The sequence below is a fragment of the Colius striatus genome, chromosome 1 (genome assembly GCF_028858725.1).
Source record: "Colius striatus isolate bColStr4 chromosome 1, bColStr4.1.hap1, whole genome shotgun sequence".
Taxonomy (NCBI): domain Eukaryota; kingdom Metazoa; phylum Chordata; class Aves; order Coliiformes; family Coliidae; genus Colius; species Colius striatus.
In genome coordinates, this window is record NC_084759.1 from 13,050,738 (window position 1) to 13,072,432 (window position 21,695).

Here is a 21,695-nt window from a genome sequence, read left to right on the forward strand (position 1 = left end):
CTGAATTCTCTATTTGGTAGAAAGACAGTAAAGAAAAATAAAGTCATAATGTTTTGTCCACTAGTAGTTTTTCCAGGGCTTATACACTGAGTTCTAACTCTAACATCAAGACTATTAAATAGAAGCAGGATGAGACTCTTATGGTCTGGCTTAACTACAGATGTAATGGTACCAATTTTGATAGAATGGGCGTGGTCAAAGTGGTAACATTTTACCTTTCCTCCTGAAAATAGCATTAAGGAATTCTCTTAGATATAAATTAACAAAGAAATGTTATGAGGAATGGAAGCAGAGCTTTCTGTATTATCAAAAGTACTTGTCTATGACAATAACGTAGAATTAGATCTTTATATTCACCATCTGGGTGACTGTCCAGTTCCAGAGAACAGTATAGAGCAATCTGTATCGCTGAGGTAAATGTGTTACCACTGTGCTACCCACTATGCTTCATTCTGACTGCACTTTCATTGTACATATTGCAGACATTTTGCATATCAAGCTCTTCTACACTAGAACTATATATTGAACTTGTTGTAATTACGGAAAAGTGATGTTATGCCAGTAGTTTAATTGTTAGCATTTTGCCAGTTTAAAACTGAGGAACTGTCTGTGCCAAGGACAAGTAGATAAAAGAAAAATTGGAAGCAGTTATTACATTAATGAATTAAGATATTTCAATCTTCTCTCTTAATCGTACATCAAATTGGAAAAGTATGCATTAACAAAAAATTCTATTAATATCTTAAGATTAAATAATTTTAGGTTTGTGTTAACATATTGATTTTAAACAATACATATATACATCCTAATTCCTGTGCTGTAATACACAAATAATTTCACTCCCTCCATGAACTGGGATCAACCTTATTCTGTCAAGATTAGTCTGTGAAATGTGCAGGAAAGGGATGGAGTCTACACTATGGAAGCAGTGTCCCCTACAGTGGTGATATTTTGTTACTTTGCAGAAGTTCCTCTTTTGTCTATGATTCACAGGAAAGTCAATTCAGTTTTAGATTGCTTGGTTTGAAACCAAATATGCTGAAGCTATATAAGAAAACACTAAACCCAGCACAAAACCAATCTACTGATACAGAATTGTTTAATGAAAAAAAAAAAAATCTCAGTAAACTTTGTGTGAATTAAGTAGTCTGTCTTTCCATACCATTGGAAAAGCCAATAAAAACATGACACTGTCATAAACTCTTAAGTTTAGAGTCATTGGATGGAAAGTCTCGATCCTCATCTGACTCAAATCTATGGTGGAATCCAAAGTGATTATGGAATGACAGAGTAAGATCCTACGATACTAGAAAATAAAAACATTTGTTTCATCTGTTAAAAAAAAAAAAAAAACATAGGTCTTGCATAAATTCCAGAGCTGAAAAGAGTAAATTTGTATTGAATATACTTCTGCTTAGCAATCCGTTTTAAGCAGATCTGCTTCCAAGTACAGCTAGCTATGTTTTAGGTGTATGAACCTTTAAATTGAATTTCTGTATTTGTGAATTTCATTTTCACAGTTTCAGATTAATTAAATCAAATTAAATGAAATCTTACGGGTAGTGTCCCAACATGAAGACCAAGAAGTAGTGTAATAACTTACATTGAAATGCAAGTAATTAATTGCTAAGATATTCATTGTTTAGACATGATGACTAATTCATTTGGCATTTACAAAGATGAAAATGGTAATTCTATAATAAGTATTTAAAGAAAGGCATATTGCCTTGAATGAAACAAGACTCAATCTGTAAATCTCAGTGAACACAGGCTGAATCTAAATGGAATCCTTTTAAATTTGTACTACTTCATATTTTCTGATGAAGACAGTAATTTTTTGCTTAACAGGAGACCTTTTGCACATGGAAACAATACTCCAATGGCATTTCAGCATTTCTATTCCAACAGCTATGAATTATTTAAACAAATTTCCATACACAGGAATATTGATCTGTAAAATAAATTATAAATGGGAGGAGGTATGGCTTGGTATTATGTATTTGTTATTCTGTTTCGTGACTTGCTGCAAAGCCTGGTCATATGAAGGCTATCAATAATCACAAACATTTTTCTTTTCCATTTATGCCATTCTCATTGTGAATACCTTGACTGAATGCCCAAACTGTACTTTACATCTTACAGTATCCAGAACATAGATATTTTATATTTTTTATATGACTAGTGATGTACAAAATTGACCATTAAACCTATTCTTTTGACATATTCAGTTTGAAATGTGCTCAGTATTGTTTTTTTCAAAACCCATTACAAAAAAGGGAGGGGGGAAATATTATCGTATAGCAAATTTGAGCCTTCCACAGCTGTGGCTAATTCTATAGTTACTGAATTATCTGCAGAATACTTCAATATTATCTAATTCATAATTTTCTAGTACTACAATATCACCTGAGAAAATTGTCTTTTTTTCTGTCATGCCAATGTCACACACATGGAAAGGAAATCAGTATAATTGATATTTTAAATACATTTGTACCTTTACAGCTAAAATTAGACCAATGTTGCATCCAAGAATTTCTTACTGGTCTTCATTTCGCTTGTCATAATGAACAAGCAAGCAGTAGGACACTGAAATCTGATTGATTTTGAAATTCAGTCAGAGCATAAACCAAAAATTTCCTTCATAATATATCTACTCAAAAAAATGTATCTACCCAATGGAAATGGGTGCCTCCAGTATTTGTTAGGCTTCTGTGCTTCCTACAGCCTGATTAGATTTCTATAGTCAAAGCAGAAGAACAGCTTTTGTCATTAATGTATATTTCAGAAAAGCCTTCTGCAATTATTCCTAGAGTTAGAGGATTTCATCTTTAAAAGGAAAAAATAGGATTAAAGTCAATCTAATAAAAGAAAAGAAGATAAAAAAAATTGAGCAACCACATAATTGTAAGAAATACAGCATAGCTGAGACTGACCAAGATCTCAAACATTGTATTTTCAAAGTCTCAGACATAAAACCAAATGAGATTAAACCTATACCTTGATTCAAAAAACCTTATTTTCTGGTGAACTTTGGATTTTGAGTTTATAATGATATATAAAATCAACACCATTAATACTTGCATTTTGAGATTAAAATAATTATAGAAGATATTATATTAGTTTGCAGCTATACTTTTTTTTTATAGTTGAAAGAGACATGAATCTTTCATCTGACTCTTTGGTTTGTATTTTTTTTATGATAACATTGCCTAAGGGCTGCAGTGTGTAGTACTTTATTATTTGATAATTTTAACACTGCTTAACCATTGATACTCTTCTTAGTTTACAGCATGATTGTGGCTTTTGAATCACAGTACCTAAATTTTAGAGTTCAGAAAAGAGCTGTAAATCCTTCTGAGGAAGTACAGAATTCAAAATAACTTCTGTCACCTTCTCCAATCCAAATTGTCCTTCCCCATTCTTTTCTATTATTTGTTGTCTTCCCTATGCAAATCTCATTAAAGTGTCTAGTCCTTGCAAGAAGCTACCTAGAAAATAACAAGCTTTCTTGTACTTTCACTGATATTTGCATATTTTTTGCAAGAATAGCAATAATTTATTTCGTAATTAATTCCTGTGTTTTTAACAGTCATGAAGCCTCAAGGTAAGACTTGCTTAGTAATTTAGACAATCATTACTTTGTTGATTAAATAAATACCAAATGTGGAGAGACAAATTATAAATACAACTAATTCCAGTTTGACCAAAAGACCTTTTAGATGTAAATCACAATTAAGTGGAAACAGTAGTCTGTGAAACAAAAGTCAATGGATCACAGTTCATAAATGACTTAAAGGTCTCAAACACTTCATGTAGATGCAGTGATCACTAATATTCCCTTTGCCAGGATAATTACTGCAAATCCATACTTATTTCATGTTTGGAGTAGGACCAACTGATTAATAAACTGACTTATCTACTACTCGGATCACTGCTGAGCAACTGAAGAGGCAAGCTGTGTATTTGTTCTGCTACAGACTATAGGTACAGACTATGTCTTCCTGATTGGATTACAAGAGTAGCTACACTCAAATTGCTGAACATTGATTCTGCATTTGTTGAGGTTCTTTTTGTATGAGACAAAACCCATGGTCCCTTACATTGTCATTAAATTAAGCCTTTCTTTGTCTTTTCTGCTAACTGTTCCTATTTTCATAAAATCGTGGAATACTTAGTGTTGGAAGGGAATTTTAAAGGTCATCTAATTCAATCCTCCTGCAATGATCAGGGACATCAACCAATCATTTTGCCAACCAATGGCATTTTGGGATGCTTCAAGAATAATGTGTCCAGCAGGTCAAGAAGGATTCTCCTTCTCCTCTACTCTGCCCTGGTAAGGCCTTATCTGGAGTACTGTGTCACTGGATACTAATATCTTGAAGTTCTTTTCAAACCTCAATGATTCTGTGATTCTATCTTCAACTAGACCAGGTTACTCAGAGCCCCATCCAGACTGACCTTGAATGTTTCCAGGGATGAGGCATCTAGCACCTCTCCAGGCAATCTGTGCCAGTATTTTATCACCCTCATCATAAAAAAATGTACTCATAGTTTAAAGCCATTATCCTTTATCCTATCGCTACAAGTTCTGTTAAAAAGTATGTCTCCATCTTTCTTAGAAGACTCCTTTAAGAATTGAAAGGCCACTTTTCTGAGTTCAAGGGATAGCTTTGGAAGATTAGTGGCAGAGCACTCAAAAACATAATGTTACTTATACAAAGATACTGAATTGAGATAGGTTTTTTAGCTCAAATATCTCCCAATTCGTACTAACAGTTTGTATTTGAGTAGTAATTTCTTTATATTCAATATTTGAAGTTACAAAACAAAATACCTCCACAATAAAGATAAATCCAGAGGTTGGAGTGCTTTATAAACATCCATAAATTAAAGCCCATGTGTGATCTTAGAACCTGTCAAGAAGCACCTTGAATATACAGGTATTTCTGGGTATCACATGTTAAATCTCATCAAGGTCATTATCATAGATTTTTTGATTCTATACTACACTCCACTCTCAAAGGCATGTTTTTGCCTGATTCTTGTACCAAAAATTCCATCTTATTGTGTTTCCCTTGCACAGCCCTGCTCTAAATGACAGGGAATATCATCTTATAAAAAAAAGATCTTTGCTTTTGCTGATTGTACCTGGAAGAAGCAGGAATGTACCTAAATGTGACAGGAGCAAGAGTCAACCAGAGTTTTGAGGATTTTTCTGCAAACTTTCATCAAACTAAGCACCCCTAAAGCACCAAAAATCTTTGAAACACAGGAGTTATGCTTTCTTAGGAGTGAAATAAAAACAAGGGATGTTTTTTTTAAATGAAGCAAACTTCATGACAGAAGAGTGAAGCTATAAACAGATTATCCCCATCTACTGTGTCCTTGGAAGGCTAATCCTTCTTTTCAGGTTTGTTCTTAGTTCAGCAATCTTTCATCAGGTTTCAAGAAACTCTCCTCTCTGGATCCCTAGGAAAAAATATCTTTCTTTTCATCACCATTGCTCCCTGACTGTGTCTGTTGCCAGATCTCAGAAGAGAGGGAGAGATATGGACACAGTAAACTACAAAATGACAGGCAAAGCTGATGCCAGGTGTCACTATCTGCTTTAAGGACACTTCCACACCACTGGCTTTAGATACTTAGCCTTGCCAGGTCCCTGGGTAGTATTCACATGGTCTAATAGATTCAGAATATACAAGTGAAGTCATTAAAAAGAGATCACGGTACTTTTTAACAGCTACAGAAGATAATTCTGTATGTAAAAATAAGATGTGGTTATACAATGAGCAGAGAAGTCTCTGTTTATTCAGTAATTCTCTCTTTCATTCCTAGAAGGGATCTTACTGCTGCTAAAAAAAAAATCCAAAATGTGTTTTTCTGATTAATCTATCTATATAATCATATGTTACAACTGTGTGACTGGCAATGGACTGTCCATAGTGACACAGTAACTTTTTCATCCTGCTTTCTAGACTCTGTTCTTAGCTTCACGTCAATGTCATCAATGATGCACTTTGTAGGGAAGCAGTGAGGTGGGGCAACAGTTTGGAAGGCCATAGCATCATGCTTTGTGAAAGAAAAGGGATTTAGGGAAGATAAAACAAACAAAAAAAAAAAAAACAGGTTGAAGAAAGCAGTTAGAATTTAGGAAAGCAGGGAAGATTATGTCACCGAAGAAGAATTATGTTCTTGTTTCAGCGCTAGTGAGAGAAGAATCGTATTTATTGAGGCTGTTGGTATGAAGAGTCTCAGAAAGTCTTGGAGTTGTGTGATACATTAATGCCTCATTGTTACCTCAACTATCTCAAATAGCAAGTGTCAGTTTTTTGCATTAGTTTCCAATTCCAGTTACAGCAGTAGAAACCTTCTGGTACAGCTACTGTGTTACCAATCTGCAGGTGTGACACAGCTGACTTCACTCCTGTCTCTAGACTAACAAGGGATCTTTGATTCCTGTGGTCAATTGGTGATGCAAACATGACAGTTTATAACTTGAAATTAGCAATCCACTCCAAATATCTTTATCATCTGGAAGTATATGATCTCACCAGTGGGATGTAATGACGTGTACCTAGACTTAATCATGATAAATAAATATAAGTTCAGGGCTACTATATCCCATCAGAGACCTTGTGACTGGCAGCAGCAAGAGCAATGCAAGAGCAATATATATTCTTGAAGTGATCTAGACATCCAGCATCACATTAGCAATTGCGTCTTCACAAGTGTTTCACACTGGTTCTTGCTTTCACCCTAGTCTTCTCCAGAGTGTGTGACAATCAGAACTTGTCATCATTGCAAAAGCAATACAGACATTGAGCGACAGGAGACTGTGCATAGGTGGTTTGTGTCTAAAGTAAAATGGGCTTGGATTGAGGGCACTCTATTTTTCACTGAGTGTTTCGCCCAAGGAGGTCTATGACCATATTGTTGTGCTTGATGGGACTACCCAATCTAGTTATAACAACTATCTTTTTTGTATTGTAGCTAGCAAGAGGACAAGGGGTAATAGGATGAAGCTGGAACACAAAAAGTTCCACTTAAAGATAAGAAAAAACTATTTCACTGTTCAGGTGACGGAACAGTGGCACAGGCTGCCCAGAGGGGTTGTGGATGTCTTCAAGACCTGCCTGGACATGTTCCTATATGACCTGATCTAGGTGAACCTGCTTCTGTAGGGGGATTGGACTAGATGATCTCTGAAAGTCCCTTCCAACCCCTACCAGTCCATGATTCTATGATCTTTGGGAGCAGCCTGACAGAGGAGTACAAATATAATCACTGATCTTTCTTCCTTATATGATTATTATTACCTCATACTCTACAGCACATACTTATGTCACTGAAGTAACTCCATCCGTTCCTTTTGGTGCAGTGATACAGATGTAGATGTCAATTTTAAAGAGAATCACTTCCTGATGATCTGTTATTACAACTCTGACTGAAAACTTTTGAATCTTAGTTAAAGCTCAAAGTATTCTGAAGTAAACTAAAGCTTTCAAGGTTCAAATAACCCTAACCAATAGACTGTTTGTCAGTAGGAACTTTGTACTTTTTTCGCCCTCTAGTATTAGTGGCAATACAGTTGTCTGGAGGGCACATGTGTCTTTTTGACTATCTTTTCCCAACTGAAAGATTGTATTTCACCTTGTGACGTTAGGGGAAAAAAAAAAAAAAAAAAGATCTTGCTTTATCTAGTTTTCTATCCATAGTAGTAGATTCTCTTCCAGAATGCAAAATTAATTCAACTGACTTGAAAACTGGTGTCAATAAGATCCTAGTCCTTTATGGTCAAAATTCCATTTACAATTCCTACAATTTAGAATTTTTTTGTGTTGAGACAATGCTTTTAAACTACATCTCCACTGAATAGATCGTCTGTCCTTTCTTTAAGATGTCTGTAGCCACAGGTCAGACTGATTTTTTCATAAAATGTAACAAAGATAATGCAGTTCAGTCATCTTTACAGTTTAGTTAAATGTATTTCTTTAACCCCTAGAAAAAATTTTAACATTGCAAGACGCTGTCAGTGTGCTAATTAATCCATGGGTTTGCTATCCAAACAGAAACATAATTTGAGGCAACTGAAAATTATAAGAAACAAGGTACCATTCTATAATAGCCATCTTGCAGGCCAAATGTTCCCATGATAATTTTGTATGTGTTGCAGAAACAGTATAGCCTTTAGTCTGCACTGCTATTCACACTGGAGGTTTCTGAATCCTCTGCTTGCACCAATATCTTAATAAACAATTGTGTTTACAAGATGTACTGACTTTTAAGCATACCACTCATTAAGGTTGCAGTCAGGAAGTTAAATGAAAATCATGTAAAATTTATAGTTAATGCCACTGTATCACAAAGACGGGTTAAGGCAGCATCATGGGACTGGAGAGGGAAGGTTGTTTCTTAGGTGTGCACATTGGCTTCTCACATTTTTTATGAGAAGGGTTCTAATGCAAAAGTGGTCAGTTGTTTTCATCTACTCAAGTCTTCAATCCACTTGAAAGAAGTAACAGTATCTCTAAGTTTTTCAGGGAGTTGGGAAAGATTAAACTTCATTGCTGTGTTACATAGAATTTCTGATTGTAATTAGTATTCTAGTAGTGTTGCTATAGCACATGAATCAATGTTGGAAGGCAGGTTCCACCTGACCAGACATTATTACACAGCTTGCAATTACATTGCTTTAGCTCCATGACTGTTGCCCTGAGCACATGAAAATTTCCCATGTAAACATCTAATTAACAGCCTTAAATTTACAAGAATATAATGTCAATAAAAGTTTCTGCTGTTTATATTATATTGATGACGCTAATGTTAACACTTCAAGTGTTAGTTTGCTAGTTTTTAGCTCTGCCTTCATGTAGTATAAACCAAAATAGATTCATGTAGCTGAATGAAACAATATTATTTTACACTGGCTAAAGATCTGCCTCCTTGAGCACTTAGCCTATTCGAATTTTACCTCTTGCACATGAAGACTGCCCTTGAGTAATAATGTTCTTTTCCTAGCTAACAAATGAAACGTGGAAATATCTTAAAGTAACTAAAGTTCTCCCATGTGTTTTTCTTTTCCTGAGGGAATTATGAAGAGGTACAAGCACTTTATTATTTCTAAACTTCTGAGGAAAATAGAATGAGTTAATAATTCATTGCTATCACTTAGGAACACCAGAAAAATTATTCATCTAAAAGTCCTTTTCTCAAAAAGCAGGAATATTTTCTAAGCAGTAGGATGTTTCTGACACTAGAACAGTGTGTTAAAAAGAGGAACTCAATCTCATTATTAAAAATATTATAATATTAAAAGATATTTTAATTTTAAATGGAGTGCAATATGGACTGTAAAAAAAAATTTAAATCATCATTTTAAAGCAATTTCTGCATGTTTAAAAGCGCATTATCTTAAACCAAACATATTTTAGAAAAGCTTTTAAAAGATCTTTTGGATTACAATCTAGAGCAGAAACATTCAATGGGCTTTCGTATCTTCTGGTACACTTTATTCCAGTGTTTGTTTTTTATGCAAGATCAAACACATTTTGGGGCAAAATGTTAGAAGCAGAATAGCAAGGTGAAAATTAGAAAAATGCTAAATCTTTAAAATATACCAACTGTCTCCTATTACATCCTCATAGAAAAACACAGGAAGTGTGACTTGAATGAGTGAATGGTGAAGTGCAATGAGAATTGGCTGAATGACAGAACCTAAAGTGTGGTAATCAATGGCACGGAATCAAGTTGGTGGCCTGTGGCCAGTGGAGTTCCACAGGGATCAGTTCTGGGGCCAGTCTTGTTCAACATCTTCATCAGCGACCTGGATGAGGGGACAGTGATGCATCATGAAGAGTATGTTCAGCAGGAGGTTCTTCTCCCCCTCTGTTCTGCCCTGTGAGGCCTCATCTGGAGTCCTTTCTCCAGTTCTGGACTCCCCAGCTTAAGAGAGATAAAGACCTTCTGGAGCGAGTATAGTGGAGGGCTACAAAGATGATCAGTGGACTGCATCATCTTTCTTATGAGGAAAGGCTGTGAGACCTGGGACTCTCTCCATCATCTTCAGTATGCTGTGGAGAACTGGAGAGATGCCTCAGAACCGGGGAAAAGCAAATGTCACTCCAGTCTTCAAAAAGGGTAAGAAGGAGGAGCTGGGTAACTACAGACCAGTCAGCCTCACCTCCATCCCTGGAAAGGTGATGGAACAATTTATCCTGGCTGCTGTCTCCAGGCATATAAAGGACAAAAGGGTCACTAGGAGTAGTTAACATGGTTTTAATAAAGGGAAGTCATGTTTGACCAATCTGATAGCCTTTTATGAAGATGTAACCAGGTGGATAGATGGTGGCAGTGCAATGGATGTGCTTTATCTTGATTTCAGTAAAGCATCTGACATTGTCTCCACAGCATTCTTGCAGCGAAACTGAGAAAGTGTGGGCTGGATGATCAGGTAGTGAGATGGATTGTTAACAGGTTAAAGGGAAGAAGGCAGAGAGTAGTGATCAGTGGGGCAGAGTCTAGTTGGAGGCCTGTGTCTAGTGGAGTCCCTCAGCGGTCAGTGCTGGAACTGGTACTGTTCAATATATTCATTAATGACCTTGATGAGGGAACAGAGGGCACTGTCAGCAAGTTCGCTGATGACACTAAACTGGGGGGAGTGACTGACACACCAGAAGGCTGTGCTGTCATTTAACAAGACCTGCACAGGCTGGAGGGTTGGGAAAGAATAATCCCATGTACCAGTACTGACTGTGGAATGAACTGTTAGAGAGTAGTGTAGGGGAAAGGGACCTGGGGATCCTGGTAGACAGCAGGATGAGCATGAGCCAGCAATGTGCCCTCATGGCCAAGAAGGCCAATGGCATCCTGAGGTGGATTAGAAGGGCTGTGATGAGTAGGTCGACAGAGATTCTCCTGCCCCTCTACTCGGCCCTCATGAGACCACATCTGGAATATTGTATCCAGTTATGGACTCCTCAGCTCAAGAAGGACAGGGAGCTGCTGGAGAAAGTTCAGCACAGGGCCACCAAGATGATGGAGTGAAGCATCTGCCTTATGGGGAAAGGCTGATGGAACTGGGGCTCTTCAGCTCGGAGGAGACTGAGGGTTGATCTCATTAATGTTTACAAATACATAAAGGATCAATGTCAGGAAGATGGAGCCAGGTTCTTCTTATTGGTGTCCAATGATAGGACAAAGGACAGTGGATATAAGCTGGAACATAAGAGGGTCCAGAGAAATACAAGGAAGAATTTCTTCACTGTGAGGATGACAGAGCACTGGAACAGGCTGCCCAGATGGGTTGTGGAGTCTCCTCTCTGGAGACATTCAAAATCCACCTGGACGAGTTCCTGTGTGACGTACTCTAGGTGGTCCTGCTCTGGCAGGGGGGGTGGACTAGATGATCTTTCAAGGTCCCTTCCAGCCCTTGAGATTCTGTCATTCTGTGTTTCTGGGGTTCTCTTTAGCCTGGAGAAGACTAGACTGAGAGAGGATCTTATGAATTCTTATAAATACCTAAAGAGTGGTGTCAAAAGGATGGGGTGAACCTTTTTTCTGTAGTGCCCAGTGACAGGACAAAGGGTAACAAACACAAGCTGGAACACAGGACATTCTTCTTCAAAACAAGGAAGAAAATTCTATACTGTGAGGGTGAGGGAGCCCTGGCACAGGCTTCACAGAGATGTGGATTTTCCTTCTCTGGAGGTTTTCAAAAGCTGTCTGGACACATTGCTGTCCAACCCAATCAAGGGGAATGTGCTTTAACAGAGGGGTTGGAGTAGATGATCTCTACAGGCCCCTTTCAATCCCCACCATTCCATTATTTTATGATTCTGTGATTCTTTGAGTTGATCTTTCTTATTTGAGTGTACCAGTGAAAATACAGGATAGTATAAATATTTTTTATTGTTGTTTAATTTCTATAGGTAATAGATTACTGATTTGAATCTCTGTTGTATTTACAATTAGACTCCGATTCAGTGTGGTGCCTTAGCAGATGTTTAAATTTTAGGAGCTTTATATCATCAGTGACTACATGCTTAAATATTGGTCTGAATAAAGTATTATTAAGAAGAGCTATTAAAAACAATAATAGCCTACTAAAGAAAAAAAATATCATGTTAATTCTGACATATCAGTAGTTTCCAGTCTCTCTTCCTCAGCAGCAGTGCAGAAGTCATATTTATTCACTGTGCTTAGAACAAAAGCTACATTTGTTAGCAAAACCTGATTTTAATGTCAGTCACTTAAAATTATATTTACATATGGCGACACCATGTGCACTGGCAAAAACTGTGTATTTTCATGCACAAATGTTACTTGCAGCAAGGACAAAATGTGAGGCCCTGTTCTGGCTTCTTTGAAAAAAAAAAAAAAAAAACCTGCCCTAAGATAGTTTGCATAGATTAGCTTAAATAGAGCTGGAAGTAGTTTGCAATACATTAATGAGAAGTCTTAGCATATTCCAATGACCTAAGTTATTACACAGAGGAATTGCACTGTTATAAATATTTGAAAATCTGAAGTGAAGAAAATCCAAATAATTTTGTGTTTTGCCAAGAGTCTGGTCCAAATACTGTCTTGTTTCTCATTAAGTCAACAATATGTAAATAAAAAGACTCTATCTAGGGTGATAATATAAAAAATGCATATAAAGTAGATGACATTCTGTTTACTTAAGTGGGTTTACTATAGCAATAACTCATATCCCTTTTCTGTGAGAGTTAGGGTCTTGTACATCTATTATGAAGAAGCAAGAGAAAACAAGGGGAAATGAGAGAGCCCACAGCCATCCAAGGAGAAATAAAGTATCAACTATTTACAAATACTTGTCCCAATTCCTTGTAATCTACATTAAAGGATACTGACAGATCCCATATACAAACTAATACAAAATGACAGGTTGTTCAGATTAGACCACTGTGAGAGGCCACGGGCTAAATGAGTCAGTGCAGCTTCTTTCCATTTGAATCTTTAAAGTTCCAAAACAATTTCATACTCCTGGTTTTAGATCTTAATGAGAAATGCAGGGAAAAAAAGTCTAACCACTTCAATAACTTACACTGTTCTTTCACCCAGTTACTAGGTGTTAAAGTTTGCAAAGCCTTTAACCGATTGTAATGCTTCCCTGGTTCCTCTGATTATTTTTCTAAAGTCTATAAAAATTTACTTTACCATGAAAGGTAAAGGTTAAATACAATAGAATAAAAAAAAAAAAAAAAGATCGAAACAGAGAAAGGTAAAAGACTATACAATCAAATCAAACTAATAATTACTAAATCTCCTCATCAAAAATGGCCACACATTTGACTTCTCTTTTTTCTTACTCTGCAATTGTTATTTAAAGAATACAAAGCTCCAAATGCAAACTGTATGGCATTCATTTCTGTTAAGAACCACTGCATCACAGTCTTTGCTACACGTCCTTATTAAAATCCTGAAGATTTTTTAGCAATGGTAACATTTACTACCTCAACTGCTCAGCTCTGTCAATATCAAGACTCCAAGGTCCATTGCAGATTTCTTAAACAATTTCTAGCCAAAGTTTCAAGAGCTCTGTTTCTGAGAATCTACTATGACTGATGCAACAGAATGAAAATTAGAGCTTACCCTTCTTATTATCTTAATCTTGATGGAAATGTCTGCTCACTGATTTTACACATGATAGGAAGAACAAATACACATCCTAGTCCTGGTGGGTCAAGGTAAAACTGTTCCTGGTGATAAAGAGAGCTGAGTTTTTGCCATCTAAACTAGTATGTCCTCTCCTGGCTGGAAAAAAATATCTGAGAAATCTTAAAGGTACAGGATCAAGCTGTGCCCATGTACAAGATGACCTAGTGGGGCAGAAGACTGTCCTGACTGAACAGGAGCTTCTCATAGAATCATAGAATGGTAGGGGTTGGAAGAGACTTTTAGAGATCATCTAATCCAACCCCTCTGCAGAAGCAGGTTCACCTAGATCAGGTTGCATAGGAACATGTCCAGGTGGGTCTTGAAGACCTCCAAGAATGGAGACTCCACAACCCTTCTGGGCAGCCTGTGCCACTGCTCCTTCAGTCTCATGGTGAAATAGTTTTTTCTTATGTTTAAATGGAACTTTTTGTGTTCCAGCTTCATCCCATTACCTCTTGTCCTGTTACTATCTACTATAGAAAAAAGGGATGTCCCAACCTCCTGACATCCACCCTTTAGATATTTATAAATGTTAATAAGATCACCTCTCAATCTTCTTTTCTCCAGACTAAACAGACCCAGTTCCCGCAGTCTTTCCTCATATGAAAGATGTTCTATACCCTTGATCATTTTGATGGCCCACCAAGATGATCAAGGGTACAGAATCTCTTTCATACGAGGAAAGGCTGTGGGAACTGGGGCTGTTTAGTCTTCATAAGAGGAGACTGAGGGGGGATCTTATTAATATTTACAAATATCTAAAGGGTGGGTGTCAGGAGGCTGGGACATCCCTTTTTTTGATGGTATCTAGCAACAGGACAAGGGGTAATGGGATGAAGCTGGAACACAAAAAGTTCCATTTAAACATAAAAAAATCTGTTTCACTGTGAGGGTGACAGAGCAGTGGCACAGGCTGCCCAGAGGGGTTGTGGAGTCTCCTTCCTTGGAGGTCTTCAAGACCCACCTGGACATGTTCCTATGTGACCTGATCTAGGTGAATCTGCTTCTGCAGGTGAATTGGACTGGAGGATCTCTAAAAGTCTCTTCCAACCCCTACCATTCTATGACATGAGGAAATGGGTTCAAGTTGCCCCAGGGGAAGTTTAGATTATACATTAGGAAGAACTTTTTCACTGAGAGGATTATTAAGCATTGGAACAGGCTGCCCAGGGAGGTGGTGGAATCATCATCCCTAGAGATATTCAAAAGACACATAGATGAGGTACTGACGGATATGGTTTAGTTTAGTGATGGTCCTAGCAGTGTGAGGTTAGATTATCTTAAAAGTCTTTTCCAATCATAATTATTCTGTGATTCTGTGACTTCTGTGGTAGCTGGTGCTAGATAGTAATGAATTAATATTTTGTTTTTAAGAGAGTGGAGCAATAAAGTATCCAGACTACTAGTACATTTCATTTATCCTTAAGTATCAAAGGGAAAATAATCACAACAATATGACAAGCAGAATAGAACTCCCTTTTTTATACCAGAACAGTGACAACTATATTTACTACTTTTTTATCCTTCCCCTCAAATAAGGCCGAAGATTATGGTAACTCTCAGAAGTTTTTTGTGCATAAAACTGAAAGAAGTAACAAGCTTGTTACTTTTTAATAAAAATACTGTAAAATAAAGGATACTTCTTTAAAATCCTGCAAATTCCCCATATGAGCAACTCTTAAATATCATATTCTACTCATTCCTCACCTCTAAGTCACATGAAGTCCACAGGAACCTGAATTTTGTCACATTTGTGAAGACTTTCCACCTTGTTCATCTCCATCATCATTTTGCCTTACCTCTTTGTCAGTCAACACTGGTTAAGAGAAGGTACTTCTAACTGCCAAATAAAGGACTTCCAAACACCACTGATCAGCAAAGATCCAATATTTTCTATGAGTTTCATTTCCATCCATCAGCTTCTGTCCTGACACTTGATCTTAGTGAGCACCATTCTGTTCACATCAACATCCCATATGCAGACAATATGAAATTTCATCCTTCTAGGTGAAATAGGATAATTTTTGTCAGGGCTCTTACTGTCTTTTTTAACATTTGTTTGTTAAAGAAGAGCAAAATAGATTAAAGGATCAGTGTGAGCTAATGTATTTTTGTTTATACAAACATACCAACAATATTTCCACTCTTCAGTGTTACTGCTGAACAGTAGCTTTAAATAGATTACAAATATTTTTAAAGTGAAAATAATCACTTGGAAATATTGTCTGAAAACTATAATTACTGATTGTTTTGCAGTCTTGCAATTTTAATCTAAGCCCAATTCTTAAGGCTTAAAGATAAAAATATACACTCTTAATTATGCTTCTATTCTTTTGTAACAATTTTCAAACTAGTTTCCTGGGTTATGTATTACCAATATCTATTTCCAGCTTGTTTTCATTCTAGACAAGAATACCATAGGCATTGCAAGCTGGGCATACAACAGCTTCAGTATTTCAGATAAAGTAATAATGAAAACCCATAATCATACAGATATCAGATACACTTTGAAATTCACATTCAATTTCAATTTAGTTCTTTTCATTATTAATTTGTTGGGGTTTCTTAGCTTAGTAGGCATATGTTATGCCATGAAGCTTGTGGTTAATGTTTTACTGAGAAAGCAGGTGTTTAAGTCCACAGAGCAGCTTGGTGTCTACCACCATCATTAGAAGACTTTGTATCCTTCAGTTCTTTAGACTGTCTCTGAAGGGGTTGCATCAGTTATTCCCATACAAACTCCTGTTGCCCCTTACAGTGCCATTCTGGCTCACATCTAAATTTCAAAAATACATTCTTACACCTGCTGTAAACTTCTGCGTCTATGCTGTAAGTAGTTAAGTCCTCTCATAGCTTTTGTGTCACATTTATCAACCCCATGTAGATGTCTCACACTTTGCAGCTATTTCTACATGAGCAGGTACTATACATCAATAGGATCAGCAAAAAGTTCACACTGTTCATGCTACCTAATTCTGGATTTCCCTTTGGAATAGTTTTAGTTCCATTCCACAGGCTAGATGCATACTTGTAGTTGGAAAGCAACACACTCCTCAAGCGTCCCATGCAGTTTAATATCAGTTGAATATCAGTTGGTGTTCAGACTCCCATATTTTAGCAACCAAAGCCACAGCAAGTGGGGACAATCAGGAAATTATTTTCCAAGTCATGCTCTTAATGAGAACAGCCTCTGTAGTCTTGTCCCTCAAATGATGTCAGGTCATAACAGGCACTTACATCTGAGGAATTAAATCAAGAGTTGAGGGTGAGATTCAGTTCTAGGTTGAGATATCTGAGTGTAGATATCTAGAACATGAATTAGACATTTAAACTCTTTTACTGTTAATTTAAAATTCATCTCACATGCAGACATCTTAGGCTTCATTCTACAAACAGTCTCTAGAACAAAAGGTTTCCTGGTCATCCTGATGATTCTCCTGAACGGCAACTTGATTAGAATTAGTCTTTTTGAATGTTCGTGATTAAAATTGCCCTATATTTCATGTCATATTTCATCAGAACCTTATGTATCAATACTTCCACACAGAGATGCAGATTGATATATGATATACTCTAGGATTGCATTTACCTGCATGCAAAAACACATTCATCACTTTTCTATGAGTCTGGTGCTCAGAGTCATCAGAGCCCTCCACTTTTTTCATGCAGATCTTGTGTCAATGAACTGTTTATTTCAGCAAATTTCAAGCATCCTTCTTTTTGTATCCTAGAGATTATGAAAAATAAAGTTTTAATACAAAGAAAAATTTCTCTTTTATAATTTTTTTCTCTTTTTTTCAACAAGTTTCTTAACTGTCTTAAATTTCTATATTAAATCTGTGTAACCAGCATGCTTATTGATTCTAAGATATTAACACTGATCTCTTTCTCCATATTATTCAACAAACCAAAACTCTATTTGTCCTGGTTTAGGCCCATCAGGGAACAAAGACCATGATTAGCCTCGAGTACCAAAGAGGCTGAGAATTGCTCAAGGGCAGGGAGAGCTTAATTGCCACTTAAGGTTCAGGACAAAACAGACCAAGCCACTCGGTTTGGGGAAGAAAACAGAGAAACAATTTAATGCAACATCAACGAAAACATACCCCAAAAACCCAAAACATAACCAAAACGAAACAACACAGAGTAATACATCAATGAAGAGTCCAATCAGCCTTTTTAAGAACACCTTCTTGCCACACCTCCCCTCTTCCCGGGCTCAGAGCCCTGATCCCAGTGTTTTTACCCTGTCCCCCCTGAACGGTTCGGGGGGGCAGGCAGTGGGGGTTTCAGTTAGTCTGCTCCCAATAGCTTCTGCCGTTTGTCCCTCCTCAGGACGGGTGAACTCCACACCAGTCCTCCCTGCAAGTCCGTGGGGTAACTCACACACATGGCAGCCCTGCACGGGCTGCTCCGACGTGCACCCATTCCAAAGGCTGCAGCTCCTCTCTGCCTCTCGTGTGGGGCTGCTCTGCGGCGTGCAGGCTCTCCAACACGGCCTGGGCCATGGCCGTCTCCCCACACAGTCCCTCGCCCGTCCGGGCTCACTCACACGGAGCTGCTGGTGGCTCTCAGTCCTGCCACGGATCTCCATAGGTTGCAAGGGCACAGCCTGTGTTCTCACCATGGGTTGCAGAGGAGTCTCTGGTCTATTGCTTCTCCTTCCTTCCTCCTTCTCTGGCTGAAGGTTCTGTGTGGTCGCCTCCAGCTTGTATCACTCTTACACCTCCTGCCTCGCATTCCAAATTCCCGTCCCCTAACTAGTGATCGCAGAGGCGCCAGATTGGCCCAGCCGGGCCGGAGGTGGGTCTGAACCCAGGAGCCGGGGCAGAGTCCGCAAACTCTTTACCAGGTCTTCACTGCAACCTGCTCCCCCTGTTACTAAGCCAAAAGCTGCTCCTTGCTAAACCAGAACACTATTCTACAGAGATACTAAGATCATGTGCCAATTTTTTCAGAGTCCTTTGATTGGCATAATCTCCTTTATGTGATTACAATGAGTTTTTCTTATACAGTACAATAATCTCCAAAGTATCACTTTGATCTCTCATCCATCCTTTATCTATCCATTCATTTGTCATGATCTTTCCCTCAGTTTCTAATAAATTAATAATGTAAGGGATTTTTTTCCCTAGTTATTCTTAACTCTATCCCAACTCCATCTTTTCTTTCTTTGTTTCCCTTTTATTTTTGAAGCTAAAAAAAAACTTTAGCTATGATATTTACTTGTTAAAATATGTAGACATACTATGCAGGTGGTATCTCTGTGATTGAGAGATACTGGCAGAGAAGGAGGATAACTCTACACTCCTACTGTGTGCAGCAAGTATTACATGAATAAATAAAGCATTTCAGTTTCCGTCAAAACCAGTCTCTGATTTTTTTCCGAAACACACAAAAAAAGGAGATAACAGATCAATGCTCGACATTTTAAGGAAAGTATTAATTTCTGAGCCAAATAATTCATCAGCAAATGTATTTGCAATGCCTTTGATTGAGTGATTACTCTTTTGTTCATGGATAGCAAGGACTTTAAGCTAAATAGAAATGTAGCTGATAGTATGTATAAAATTCATTAGATAATCTTCCATATGTACCTAACTTTTCCTCTGAGCTGAGAATTAAAACAGTTTTAAATCAGGACTTATACTGCATATAAGTTTCTATTGTTTGTGAACAGTGTAGGAGTGTCCTTTCATTTGTCTGATGTTGACAGTATATTGATGAAAACTATTACTGTTCTGTAAAGGCTATTGTCATTCTAATGATACAATATCCTCAGAGCATTGATCACTGAGCATCTTGATAGGAAAACAAAACTTACACCAAGAGGGAAGGAAAGAAGCTTATATCCTGTCAATTCCTAATGCAGATTGTTTCTTCAAAGATGTGACATATTAGAACAAAATCTCAAATCTTCTTATTTGTTAGAGAAAAACCCAAAACCTCAAAATGGATACAGATACATTTGCTTAATATAATTTTGTTTTCTATAAAATTACCTTTATACAAATAATATGTCTCAAATACAGATACATATTTGTTTAGAGCAAGATGAGAGATACATCACTAGATTGCACTAGGGAAATTGAGAGTTTAAATGCCCTTGCTCTTCCCCATTCACTTTGGAAGCTATTATCTCTCTGCTGAGAGCGGTGACTGGTTTCACATTTGAAGTGAATAGGAGCACATTTTTCACCGGAATTAAATTCTGTTTTCTCCACCACATTGTTTATAAACCTCAGATAATAAACCATCATTTTTCAGAGTCAGAGAATAAGAGGTATTATTCTTTTTTGTGAAGAAAAAAAGAAAAGCAAGTTATGCAGACCCGTATTAGTGATTTACTTTGAGCACATTATTGAATTTTAGCCTTTGGTAAATCACTCATAGTTTAAATCAAAGGAAACTCAGCTTTGCACTTTAACACATACAGCCTAGAAAGGGAATTCGTTCCCCTTTTTGGCTACTGAAAAGCCCAATCCAGACCTGTTAATCAGGATGATCAAAGCACCTTATTTCTCATTAAGTACTTCTCAAGAGTAAACTACAGCATTTTACCCTCCATGATTTGTGATCATAGCTTCAAAAGGGGACTCCCAGCTAAAGGAGGGCTAGTTACTACATTAACTGATAGAAAGGCCTCTCTGGAGGGGTATATCTAAAAATTCAACCATCACTGGGGAAAAGTCACCCACCTACTTAGACTCTTTCTCTAAGTGCAGAGAGAAATCTTACCTTACTTTTAAAATGCAGGAGTAGGAAGCACTGTTTAATCTCCTCTTCCACTTCTACAGGATATCTGCAAGCACTTGCTAAGAATTATCTGCTTTCAATGTCCATGCCTGCCAGAGTGCTTCCAACCTGCATCTTTCATATCCTGTGACAGAGTATAACTACTACTTAGCCTGGGAAAGGATATACAACATTTGTAAACAGAGCTTGACTTAAGTACCTTATGAGATTTGCGTGTTCCATTTAGGCCTGTAGTTCTTCTCTGTCGGGAAAGGAACAATATTTATTTACTACTCTTCCAGGTCTGCAGCTTTAACATACAATAAATGATGTGGCTTTGTCATTTTAGAACAGCAAAAATGTGTTAATGTTCACCTCTGAGTAGCTTCATGTTCTGTGATTGACACTGTGTAAGCGAAGTCAAAATTTGAAACTCCTAAATGTAAATGGTTTAACATTTCTTATGAGCATGGTTCAGTGGGGTTAGTTGCCTAAAGATGTAATGGAGCTGCAATCATAGAAGACTCAAGGAAAAAAGCAGAAGCCAAGGTACAAAAAAGCAGAGATTAATTAAGTCCATATGCTGCACTCTGAAGTGATGTAATAAATCATATCTTGACCAGATACAATCAGTTTTATGGGTTTTTTAGTCCTCTTTAACATTTTACTTCCCATTCTTCTCAGATTTGATTTTTAAGGTCATTTTTTTCTAAATGGAATAGTCTATACTTGATATTGAAATGTGATTTGACAATAATATAGCAGTGAAACTTGAAAGACAAATTACGAAGAATCTCCTTTTTCATTTTTTATGAAAAGTTCATTAAAATTCACCACTGGTAAGTGTCAAAGGATACTAATCCACTGATGCCTCACTGAAACTTTTGAATTAAGGAAGGAAAAAGAGTAAAATGGGTTTATCACAACCTTTTTCAAACAGAAGTGAATTCAATTATCATCTTCATCATCTCTTTCTACAGAGTAGCAGCCCTTAGTCCTATTTACTAGTTCTAAAAAGTATCATCATGAAATTTGGCTGCTAGAATGGGAGATATATATTAATGTATTTATGCTTTTCAGGATAACTATTCTTTCAAGTGGGAGCCTGCGAATCCTGAATGCTTCCAAGTCTGATGAAGGAAAGTACTCATGTCAAGGTGTTAATGTATTTGGATCTGCAGAAATCATTGCATCATTATCTGTTAAAGGTATGAAAAATGCTTTTTATGATAATTATGTTTTCTCTTTACTAATACGTCATTATTTCTTAAAATCCTCAGCCA

The 21,695-nt window shown here is 37.1% G+C and overlaps 1 protein-coding gene across 1 annotated transcript in view; it reads left to right on the forward strand.

Moving 5' to 3' along the window:
• CNTN5 (contactin 5) overlaps positions 1–21,695 on the forward strand; it is a 353,074-nt gene that overhangs the window by 268,731 nt on the left and 62,648 nt on the right. Inside the window, exon 12 of the mRNA XM_062020562.1 lies at positions 21,493–21,620. Within this exon, the coding sequence (XP_061876546.1) occupies positions 21,493–21,620 (128 nt within the window). The remainder of the gene's footprint in view (positions 1–21,492; positions 21,621–21,695) is intronic.